Below are 12,900 nucleotides of genomic sequence, written 5' to 3'. Positions count from 1 at the left end.
CCACTTCCATGCTCAAAAAATACCGCATTTGTCTCAAGTCTTTAACTTCAAATTTAGCAGCCATAACTTTCTTCAATCTCTCCATCTCTACTGTATCATCACCAGTAAGGATTATGTCATCAACATACACTATTAGAATTGTTTTCTTACCTCTTTCGGTCTGCTGGAAGAATAAGGTATGATCTGATTGCCCCTGTTGATAACCTTGATTATTTATTACTTTTGCAAATCTATCAAACCATGCTCTGGGAGATTGTTTGAGCCCATACAAGGACTTCTTGAGTTTACACACTCTGTTTTCTTCACCTTTCCCACTAAATCCAGGTGGTATGGTCATGTATACCTCTTCTTCTAACTCACCATTCAAAAAAGCATTTTTAATATCAAGTTGTTGTAATGGCCAATCTAAATTGGCTGCCAAGGATAAGAGAGCCCATACTGTATTTAAGTTTGCCACTGGTGCAAATGTTTCTGTATAGTCAATGTCGTGAGTCTGTGTGAATCCTTTTGCAACAAGCTTGACTTTATATCTTTCAACTGTCCCATCAGATTTATATTTCACTGTGAAGACCCATTTATAGCCCACTGGCTTCTTCCCTCTTGGCAAATTTATCAACTCCCAAGTTCCATTTTTTTTCTAGAGCTCGCATTTCCTCCATGACTGCCTCTCTCCATTTAGGTATTTCTAGAGCTTCCTGAATGTTCTTTGGTACTTTCACCCTGTCAAGGTTAGAGACAAAAGCACGATATCCTGTAGACAAGCTGTTATAAGGCATGTATTTAGACCAAGGGTATTGAGTACACGACCTGGTTTGTTTTCTCATTGCAATAGGTAGGTTGATATCATCAGGTACCGGATTATCAGAAGAAAGCTCAATTACCAGATCACGATTGGACATTGACTCATGGTTATTTGGAGCCATCATCGGTTCCAACGTTCTTGGTGCCTCACGTATGAGATTCTCCCTATTCTTTGTGTTTGGCTTTCTTGAGTAAACAAGTAAGTCTGCGTTGTTTTGCTTTCCTGTATCTCCCCTTGAGGTTAAGTGTTCTGTTGTGTTTGGTAGGTCAGGAATTGATGCAATGGAAGACTCGATAGATGGGTCAGGGAATGAAGCTACAGAAGGCTCAATAGATGGTACGGGTTCAGATGACATAATCAATAGTATAGAAGTCAAAGAACCGATCTTCACTCCATGTCTCCCCCTGAAGAGAGGGCTTTGGGAAATAAGGAGTGGTTTCAAAGAAAGTAACGTCAAGACTAACAAACAGCCTTTTGGAAACTGAATCATAGCATTTGTAGCCTTTTTGAGTAGGGAAATAACCAAGGAAGCCACATTTAACGGCACGTGGATCCAATTTGTCCCGGTTGTGTGCATGAACATGAACAAACGTAGTACAACCAAAGATTTTTAGCGGAAGACTGGATGGAAGACGAGAGGCAGGAAAGTGTTCCTGGAATTTCTGAAGAGGAGTGACAAAGGAAAGTACTCGACTTGGCATTCAATTAATGAGATGTGTGGCTGTTAAGATGGCATCGTCCCAAAAATAGTTTTTCATGTTGGTAGTGAACATTAACGCCTGGGCTACTTCAAGTATATGTCTATTTTTCCGTTCAGCCACCCCATTTTGTTGAGGGGTATCCACACAAGAACTCTGATGAACAATCCCATTTTCTTGAAGATAGGTTCCCAGAATAGTATTAAAGTATTCCGTACCATTATCAGTACGTAAAATTTGGATAGTAGTCTGGAACTGTGTATGAATCATGGAATGAAAATTGATGAAAATGGAGCGGACTTCAGTTTTGTCTTTCAACAAGTAAACCCAACAAAGGCGAGTATGGTCATCAATAAACGTAACGAACCATTTTGTATTGGTGCGATTGAGTGAACGTGAGGGACACCACAAATCACTATGAATCATAGTAAATGGGCGAGATGGTTTGTATATGGATGATGGGAAGGAAGTTCGACTGTGTTTGGCAAGCTCACACACTTCACATTGAAACTCAGGAGACTTTTTATTTGAACAAATAGACGGAAACAAACGTTTTAAATATTGAAAATTGGGATGACCCATTCTTGCATGCCATAACAAAAGTTCACTATCTCTAGAAATAGATACAGAATCACAAATTGCAGTATTACATAGTTCACTCAAGCTTGCCTCCTCAAAGTAGTAGAGTCCCTCATGCGCTTTAGCAGTGCCAATCGTCTTCCCCAATGATAGGTCCTGAAAAACACAATGAGATGAAACAAATTTAGCAGAACAGTTCGAGTCTTTTGTTAATTGACTGATGGATAACAGATTGCAAGACAATTTGGGAACATGTAGGACTGATTGTAAAATAATCGAGTCAGATATGCAAATACTTCCTTTACCCGCAACTGGTGAGAGAGAGTCATCTGCAATTTTTACTCTCAAATTCCCAACATATGGTGAGTAGGATGAAAAACATTAATAAGAACCAATCATGTGATCAGATGCGCCCGAGTCAATTATCCATGGAGATTTGTAACAGGATGTAGTATTGAAAGCTGTCAGATAATTACCTCGGTGAGCCAGGGAACCAGAAGACTGACCCGATGTTTGAATTGACGAAATCAATTTGTACAACTGGTCTAACTGTTCAGGACTGAATGCACTGCTTGAAGAGGTATTGATTTTTTCTCCTTGTAATTTTTCAATTGACTTGTCAGTGCTAGTCTGGTACCCACGATTTTTTTGGTATTGTCTCAGCTTCCAATGTGCCGGTTTTTCATGAATTTCCCAGCAAGTATCTTTTGAATGACCTATTTTTCGGCAATGTTCGCACCATAATTTACCTTTTTGTGGTCGTTGGCTGGGTTGGTTGGATCCCCCTAGGCCTTTTGATACAAAGGCCGAGACATCAGGCCCATTAGTGTGCCCATTTAGATTTGGGGAGGATACAGGTAGGTCCAACCCGACAGGGTCATTTTGGGGTCTCAGCATTACGCGCCTTCCGCTTTCCTCCCTCCTCACTTCTGCGAATACCTCTCGGGTTGAGGGAAGAGGTCGTCGGCCAAGAATGCGTCCCCTCACGTCGTCCAGATCCCGGTTCAGGCCGGCAAGAAACTCGAAGACCCTTTCGTTCTCGAGCCTCCTTCGGTATCGCGTGCTATCGCCGGAGCACTCCCACTCCTCGTCGGTGCTTAAGTCGAGTTCCTGCCAAAGATGGGTCATCTCCATGAAGTACTCAGTAATGCCTTTCTCCCCTTGCCTCAGCAGCCACAGTCGGGTCTTGATTTTGAAGATTTGCGAGTAACTCTCAACATTGGAATACGTCTCACGAACAACGTCCCAAACATCCTTTGCCGTCGGCAAGAACAGGAAGATTTTCCCGAGTGATGGTTGCATCGAGTTGATGAGCCAGGCGGTGACCATGGAGTTTTCGGACCTCCATTTTTGCAAGGCAATCACGTCGGTAGAGTCGGGTTTCCTCCGTTCTATGGTAAGATAGCCAAGTCTCCCGTTTCCTTCGATCACCAACTTTATGGATTGAGCCCACTCACGATAATTTTTCCCGTTTAATTTCTCCACTGAGAGTGGAAAGGAGATATTGTCAAGTCCATTCGAACCCCCAACAGAAGTGGCCTCTGAGTCGCTGTCAATATTTGCAGACGAGGTCGACCCTCTGCTGTTGACGGTGCCGTTGGCCATAGTTAGCTAAGGTTGAGAAACCGTAGCTCTGATACCATGTAAGCGGAAGTACATGAATTCTATTGAATTAATTCTTCATATGTACATCACAATCTTTATATAATACAATTCCCTATTCTAAACTAGGAAATAATCTTCTTCCCGAATAATATCAAATCCCCCACATTTACCCACTTTCCTAATTAATTATTTACAATAATACTTGGGATTTAACATAATGTGCTTGTGCTTTTGTTGGGTTGTTCATCATGAGTACCAGCATAGTTCTTGTGCCTTAGATAGGGCTGGTCTATTTGGGGTGTGATTTTGGTCGTAGTTGTACCGGCAGATGTGACCAAACCATGTAAATCTTGTTCATACTGCAATATGTTTCTTTGTTTCATTTATCTGCTTCACCATTGCATTTGTTCTAGTGTTTATTCTTAACACATTGCATGTGTTTCTATTTGTTTGTTCATCAAGAAGATAAGCAGTTGTCAGAATTCTCTTGTTCAATATGATACTAAATTTTGTGTGTACACGAGATGATTCATGTTTAATTTTCCGTCAGGTTGGGTTGGCAAACATCCTAGAGAGAATCGTGGAGAGCCTAAAAGATGCATATGAGGTATCCTATCTCTTCTTAAAACCTGTGTCCAAGAAGGAAGCTCCAGACTACCTGCACATCATTAAGCGTCCAATGGATCTGTCCACAATAAAGGAGAAGGTGAGGAAGATGGAGTACAAGAGCCGAGAGGAATTTAGGCATGATGTCTGGCAAATTTCTTACAATGCCCACGAGTATAACATTGGACGCAACCCAGGTATTCCTCCCCTAGCAAAACAGCTTTTGGAGCTTTGTGACTACTTGTTAGAAGAATACAACACCAGCTTGACTGAAGCTGAAGCTGGTATTGAAAATAGCAACACTTAGGGATAGAATGTAGTTAGAACTAAGATCATTTTTTTTTTATATCACAATCCCAGTTTGGTACAACATTCCACACCCCCCGCCCCCCCTGTAGATTGGGGATTACAGTAGAGGGAGAGGGCTTCGGGCTTGGCTTATACATGTAAGTCTTTCAAAACATCGAGTTGCCTCTTTTTTCTTTCCCTTTGTACATATTTATGTTGATCTATGAAATAAAAGGTTTCTGTTTGAAATAGCATCATTCCAATGCTAATTTGCAGGTTGCTTTCAAGCATTGATTTCCTCAGTTAAAGTGCGAACCAAATTTTGATTAAAAAAACATATTAAAATAGTCATGATGAATTGGCAAAGTTGGCTTGGAAGAAATGCTAAAATAGCAGAGATACATAACATCAGTTAATAGTGTGAGAGATTTTTGCACCTATTTGAGATATAATGCTTGTTTAACAAAAGATTTTTTTTGTGCATTGCATCAACCATCTTGGATTGACCTGCAGAGTACTGCAAATGCTTTGCACACCTTGTTAAGGGGGACCTCAACTTAACACATTGCAGAGTACTGACGCAAATGCCTTGTCAGTGTATTTTTTAGCTTCTGTTTATTTATTCTTCCACAAATCTGTTCAATCTCATCTACAGAAGGAATTGAGACTCCCTGATAGTTTCATTGTTGGACCTGGCTTGTTTGATTATTTCAGCTATTTGATTCAACTATTGCTCTGTTAGAAGTCAAAAAAAAAATGTCAAAATTGTTTTGTTCACCAATCTGTTTGCAGTCGCAATTGCTATAATGGGCCAAATTTTGTCTGTTATTTGCTGCTTGCCTTAACCTATTGACTTCGAAAGATTCTGCAACTTTTAATATAAACGACAACAATAACAACATATTAGGCCTTATATGTCATTAGATAAGATTGGTCACATGAATCTTTTTCCATCAACTTTCATTGTCATGTATAATTTTCTCTGATAATTTTAGGTTAATAAACTCTTATCTCATTCTAAGTTATTTTAAGTTTGCCTCGACTTATTTTGGTGTCCTTCATGGTAACTCTCACTCTTCCTCACTAGTGTACTTTAGTTTGTGTTACAGGTATACAAATCATCTAAGTAGTCTACCATTTATTTTATTTTTTATAGCAGTTATGCTTAACTTATTTTAAATATGTTTATTATATAATGTATCTTTTAATGTTATACCACTCATCCATTCTCAGCATTCGTATCTCGATAATTTCTACTTTTTGCATATGTTGTTTCTTAGTTATTTAATATTTTGATCCATATGACATAATTGGTCTTATAGTCATTCTATAAGACTTTTCTTTTAATTTTAAGGGTATTTATGATCACACAACATGGTTAAAGTACTTTTTCATTTTATCTAATATGCTTTAATTATATGCTTTACATCTTTAAAATTTCTTTTTCTGCTTTCATAGTAGATCTAATGCATCATAATGTGCTAGAGTTATTGATATATTGACCATCAAGGTTAACCTTTTCTCTAATATTTCTCTTACTATGATTTAAATTAACTTTCATGTATTTTATCTTATTTCTATTTATTCTAAAATTTCTAAATTTTGACATTTTTTTCATAATTCTAACTTAAATTTTACTCCATCAATCAAGACAATTTTATTTGCAAACAACATATGTTATGGAATTTCATTTTGGATACCTTAAGCAGAAAGTTCTGAGTTTCAAGTAAAAATTTTTTTATTGCATTTCAAGTTTTTCATGCAATTGTTGAAAAATGAAAGGGTCATTAGACATTATTTAATTTTGAAAAAGAAAATAGAAAGATAAAAAAAAAATTTTTGCTACTAAGCAAGAGTAAAGTTTTTTGTATGGTCAGGATAATTTAAATTTCTATTAAAATCAATTATATAGTAAATTTTAGTTTTAATTTGTTTGTAATTTAATTTGAAAATTAATTTTGAGAGTTAAAATTAATTTTTCTTTTTAATAAAAGCTTCCTCGCAAGTTGATTTAAAATGGTTGTACTAATCTTTGTGTGAATAAGGGATCATTTGAAATCACTTATGTAGATGTGCTTTTTAGAAAAAAAGTGTTGAATTTAATACGTGTTGAAAATAAGTGTTAACTAGAAAAAGTGTTGAAAGTTATAAGTAGTGTTTGATTGTGTTTAAAATAAATAGTATTTGGACACTTACTTTTATTATAAGGTACTGTAAAATTATTTTTGAACATATTTAAAATTAAAAATATTAATATTTTTAATTAACAATTATTCTAATTATTTATAGTTAAAATTTAAATATTTCTATTAAAAATAATATAATATTATTATTTTTAATAAATAATAATCTTGTTATTAAGTTATATTTATGGCAGATTACTATCATATTAAATTATCTAGTACTAATTAAATTTAAAATTTTTAATTTATTTAATGTTAATTTAAATTAAGAAATAATTTGTGTTCCATCCAAATTGAATTACAATAACTAATAACTAATATTTTGTTTTAAATATATTTTAAATAAAAATATTAATATTTTTACAATTAAAAATTTAATGATAATTATACTATTTTTCTGATTAAAATTTAAATATTTTATATTAAATAAAATATAATAATATTTTTATTAATTAACAATAAATTTGTTATTAATGTATGTTTATAATATATGATTATCACATTAATTTATGTTAAAAATAGTACTAATACTAAATTTAAAATTTTTTATTTATTTAATATTAATTTAAATTTATAGATTGTTCTTTTTATTCATTTAAGAATTTAATTATATTTTATTAATACTTAATAGGTTATAATGCATGGTAAGGTAATATATGATTAATTTTTAATTAATAATTATTTTAGATATTATTTCAATTAATATTTAAATATTTTTATTAAGTAAAAAAATTTTATTTTTTATTAATAATAATCTTGTTCTTAATTTAAAAATATGATTATCATATTAATTTATGTTAAAATATTAATATTAATTTAAATTAATAGATGGTTTTTCTTCTTTATTCCAAAATTTAATTATGTTTCATTAATTAGTATATTATAATGCATAGTAAAATAATATATATTCATCTTCTATTGTATTTTTTTAAATTATAAAATAGTCACTAAATTTTTGTATATTTATAAAATTGACCATTTCTATGAACAGTATTAATTATAAGTGGTCAAAGACTATTCTGCTTAAATATTTCTCAAAAAAAGTAGTTCTGAAAAAGCATTTCTTGCAATTAGTGTTTGTTGCACTGCAAGCAAATTCCATTTTTTTTAGAAGTACTTATTTTAAGTACAACAAGTGTTTGTCTTAATAATAAGTGTTTGTCTTTTTCTCAATCAAAAAATTTGAATAGCCATAAACTAGCAATAACAAACATTTACCATTGCATTGATACATCATCTACAAGTTTTTTTTAGGTTACTATTAATTTGCAAAATAATTATTCCTTAGAATAGACGAGAATAAAATGAGAAATTTAGAAATGTAAGGGATAGACATTCACATCTATTCTTGTTGTTCTATTAACATAGATTGTGGAAGGAATTGATATTCCATGATAAAAGTTGAGAATAATTGTTCATTCTTTATTCTTATTCTTAGTTCATAAAAAGATTAGTTAGTCTCATTTGATTCTATCATTTCTATTGTGTGGTCGCGTGGGGTGTACAAGGTACTGCGAGTCTGTGATGCCAGCCTGCGAGTCTGCGACGGGCGGCGGCCGACGGCTGCTCAGAGGCCGTGAGCTTGCGACGCTGCGACTTGCAAGCCTGCGATGGGCCAACGGGCGTGCCTGCTGCATAGGTGAGAATGAGATCTAGGTGTGACGGAGATCTGCCAAGAGAATGAGATCTGGGCCGATTGGGCGTGCCTAAGAATGAGATCTGCGTGAGGGTCCTAGGCTGAGAGCGAGGGAGAGAGGGAGATGGGTAGCAGGGTTTATATATATATATAATAAGTTAAACGGGTCACCCAGTGGATGACTGGAGCCAAACCCACCTAACCTATTGTATACACAAAACAAACAATCGCACTTTATACCAATTGTTGTACGCAAAAGCAAACAATTGGCGCTCTGATTTTAATTGTTAATGCCTAGCGTGCACAGTGGAAGATCTCACACAAACTCACTAAACAATTAATGGAACAAGTAAGACAAGCACTCAATGATGAACTATACTAAATAAGCAATCACTTAACAATGAAAATAAATGAAAATAACAATCAAAGACATAAGAATTTACGTGGTTCGACATCACCTACCTCCGCGGGAGCAACGACTATTTTTCACTATCAATAATGTGAAGCTTACAAAGCTCTATGAAGCTTGTATCAAACTTATCAAACTAGGGTTACATAATAATGATTAAATACTAATCTTATGCTTACAGAAGACTTCTAGTTAATCTAAAACATTCTATAACAATATCTCTGAGGAAAGTCCTCCAAAAGCTCTCAATCTATTAATCTCTGATTCAAAAAATCTGTGACATCCACGAGCGTAACCGTTAGGAGAAATCTGAAAGCATAACCCCACGGCACCACCCAGGCCAGTAAATTGGGGCTGCCTCCCATCTAACACTTGGAGATGTAAACCAAGTCTAAGAAATGCTTGAACTTGTCCGTGGTAACAAGAACTCCACCTAACTAAACACCCAACTCCTTGAACGATCCTTTAAACCAAAAAGCAACCTTGGCAGCCTCAGCCACTACCAAGAACTTCGATCTAGTTTGTTAACTTTGGTGTATTCCCAATAGGGGGTGAATTGGGTATTAAAAAAATTATCTTAGGTTTAACTAATCTAACAACAATATTACTCAACCTAAGGTTTTTATCTATGCAATTATAAACTCAATCATTCACAATAGTAAAACACAAATATTAATGTGCTGGAATTTAAAATGCGGAAATTAAAAGCATACACAAGAAATGTTATCGAGGTTCGGCCAATACTATCTACGTCCCCGTCTTGGCTCACAAGCACAAGGATTACACTATGAGCTCACTGAATGGGTGGAGCGGCACCTAAATACAACCTGGTTAATTTTCACAAGGCTGACCTCAACCTTTACAAACAATCCTTCCGAGTTGGATTACCGCCCCTTTAGGCCACGCCTGGAATACAACAGTATTTCACAATATAATTTGTGTACAAACAATATGCTTCAACAAGTATATTTGTACCAGTGCGCACAGACAATAATTAATGCACTTGCAGATGATAGGAAATATAAGCTCAGTGAATGTAACGACTTGCTATTTCTTTTCCAGTTCTGTTTTTTTTTTTTTTTTTATATTGTAAGATTTATAATACTCTGATACCTACTAAAGTTAACCAAACCATCAACCTAAGTAGCAAGAAGCGGAATCCATATAAATACCATCAAGAAAATATACAATACCAGAGTGCTAAAATGTGTCCCCAAAATATACATATATGACTATTTCCCAAAAATACCCTTAACTAGGCTAAGGCTATACATAAATACTCTAAAAAAATACTCACTTTACTGATAGGGCAGTAGTGAGGTCCCTCTATCTACGAGCCTGATCTGTTCGCCTACCTGGATCACCTGAAAAATTTTAAAGCAATGGGATGAAACGACGCTTAGTAAGATGAAATATACTATTATTAGTGTGTGGCAAATGAGTTACAATACTATGAAGAACTGTTTCTATATAATCATGTATAACTGAATATGAAAATACAAATACAAATAACATATACAACCACCACTTGTACCCATGTTGCTTAACATACGTGTTTGTTTATAGGTTTTCCATTCATAATCTTCTACTATACATAAGTACCCCCACTGTTACTGTAAAACTGTATATACATCTAATAGCTGAAAACTTTCCTGTGGATAACTGTATGTCATGATTTAACCCCTCATAACAGGGTTGTGCGGCCCGTAGGCAGGATCTACCCTAGCTAGCTTACTAGGATAAACCACTGTACTCCATCAGACTTATCAACCCTCCTCAACCCATATCTGATGGGGAGCATGTCTACTCGTGGGTTCTATATGATCGACTTTGATACCACGTATTATCTGAATAGGTGGTTGCACTCTATACTGTATGTAGCAATGGTACCGTGCTCTGTAATCTGTAATGTTCCATCATGGTCTAATACTAAATAATACATTACTATATACAATCTATCTGTTTTACCATGATTCTGTAATATCTGTATTAACCATGACGCTGTAATAAATTGTATCTGTATCAACTATATTTTTGAAATGAACTATAAAATTGTAAGTCATGGTACTGTAAACTGTATCTGTATCAACTATATAATCATGGTATTCTGTAATTACTATAAAACATATCCACTGTCTGTATATTCTGTAAAACATAACTCAGGAAAATGCTATAAAACATGTTTCTGTACTATATCTATATTCTCAAGCCACACAGTAATTTTAAAACATATTAAACGTACTTGATAAACTGTATAAATTTGTGCTGTGAATAATAATCTGGTAAACTATATATAATTTCATATTGAAATAATACTCGTATAACCTAGCATAGCATATTTCTCTTATCTGATTTTTGCTAAAATCCCCTTACTGTAACGAATCGTACACCCGCAGAGTTCTCCACTCAACACCCTGAAAACCATAAATTTCATAACAAAACATCACTATTTTTACATCTACAACATTTCCTATAACTACCAAAAAGCCTAATTTTTAATAAAAGACCTTATCCTAAATTTGGGATGAAATCCAATTTCGTTCCACCGACGATCCGCTTTGGCAGACTTAGAGAAAATTTCCCTAGGAGCGTCGTGGTGGCCTCATATCGTCGATCCGGCAAACAACGGGACCGAAATCAAAAAGAGATGAAGGTGGAGCCATAGGAGAGAGAGAGAGAGAGAGTGAGTGAATTTTGCTGAAAATTTATGCATTTAACTCGATTTTAGGCTATTTATACTGTGAAATTCGTTGACGAGACATGTCACCTCGTCGACGAATCCTGTAGAAAGTTCATCGACGAACCTGCACTTTCATCGATAAATTTCAAACTTCCAAAAATCCTCTCTTACTATCTTCTCGTCGACGAAACTTGTCTTCGTCGACGACGCCTTCTTGAATCCTCGTCGACGAATCCCTTGTGTTCGTTGATGAGGACCTAATAAATTCTATTGGGTCATTACATCCCAAAGTGCAACATCATAGCGTTCATTGACGAAGTCGGTTGGCTCCTTCTGTTACTATTTCCATTTCTATCCCTCTTTATTATATAAATACCCTTATTCTTCGGATCGTTACAGTGAAGATGTGTGAAACTACTCTCAATATTATATCAATGTGCAATCAATGTATAAAAGTGAGCTAGCAAAGTTTCTTTGAAACAATCTACATAAATATATCAACCACAAATAATGTTTCAAAGATTTCCAAAAGTATAATAAAATATCTCTAAATGATTTGAAAAAAATTAAGCACAAGAGATATTTGCAAGCAAGCTTGTAAAAAAAATGTTCTTCCAAAGCACAAGCAAGCTCAAGAGTCTTGCAATAAAGTGCTAAGACTCACAAGCTAGTGAAACTTCCCCCACACAATAAATTTATGAACTAAATCTATGGGGAAAATTTTTGGCATAACTCTCTTTTAAAAAATCAACAATCAACACAATCTATGAGAGCATAGCAAGTGGGAATAATGTAGGATAACTCAATGCACTCTTACCACACTTATTTAGTAAAGAAATAGCAATAGATGAAGAATTTTAGGCTTGAATGTGAGTAAGGAACTCTCAAAAATTCAGAGAGAATTTTTCTTAATCAACTCACTAATTTATGTTTAATCTGTTCAAATGAGCATATATTTATAGACATAACACAAATTATAATCGTTGGGGAAACCAGGGTAATTCTTAAAATTGTTTTAAAAGTGTTTAGAAAAATTAGCCATGTTTAACCTATTTTACCTCGGTAAAAAAATAAAACAACCCGAGAGTTTCGGGTGCCTGAGCCATAGGTTCGGTCGCTCGAACACTCACAACAAGAAATGGCAAATTTGAAGTTCGGGTGCCTAAAAATAAGTTCAATTTGCTAAATCAAGGTGATTTTCCAAAAGACCGCAGTTCGGTCGCCCAGTCTAAAGTTCGATATGCCGAACTTATGTGTTCGACCACTCGAGGATATTTTGAACCTATAAGTTTGGGCTACTAAGTGTTGGGAGAGATCAAATCAGCAGTTCGGTCGCTCGAGGACGCTACGGTCAAAATGGTTCGATCACCTGAAACCAAGTCAGCCTTTTGACTGGTCAAGTGTTCGGTCACCC

The 12,900-nt window shown here is 34.9% G+C and overlaps 1 protein-coding gene across 1 annotated transcript in view; it reads left to right on the top strand.

Annotated features, from left to right (window-relative positions):
* LOC131163384 (transcription initiation factor TFIID subunit 1-like) overlaps positions 1-4,829 on the top strand; it is a 105,596-nt gene extending 100,767 nt beyond the window's left edge. The window contains exon 19 of the mRNA XM_058119979.1: positions 4,235-4,829. Within this exon, the coding sequence (XP_057975962.1) occupies positions 4,235-4,597 (363 nt within the window). The 3' untranslated portion in view covers positions 4,598-4,829. The remainder of the gene's footprint in view (positions 1-4,234) is intronic.
* The last annotated feature ends 8,071 nt before the right edge of the window (positions 4,830-12,900 follow it).

The sequence above is a fragment of the Malania oleifera genome, chromosome 9 (genome assembly GCF_029873635.1).
Source record: "Malania oleifera isolate guangnan ecotype guangnan chromosome 9, ASM2987363v1, whole genome shotgun sequence".
In the NCBI taxonomy this organism is placed as follows: domain Eukaryota; kingdom Viridiplantae; phylum Streptophyta; class Magnoliopsida; order Santalales; family Ximeniaceae; genus Malania; species Malania oleifera.
This window is presented reverse-complemented; position numbering and strand designations above follow the sequence as displayed.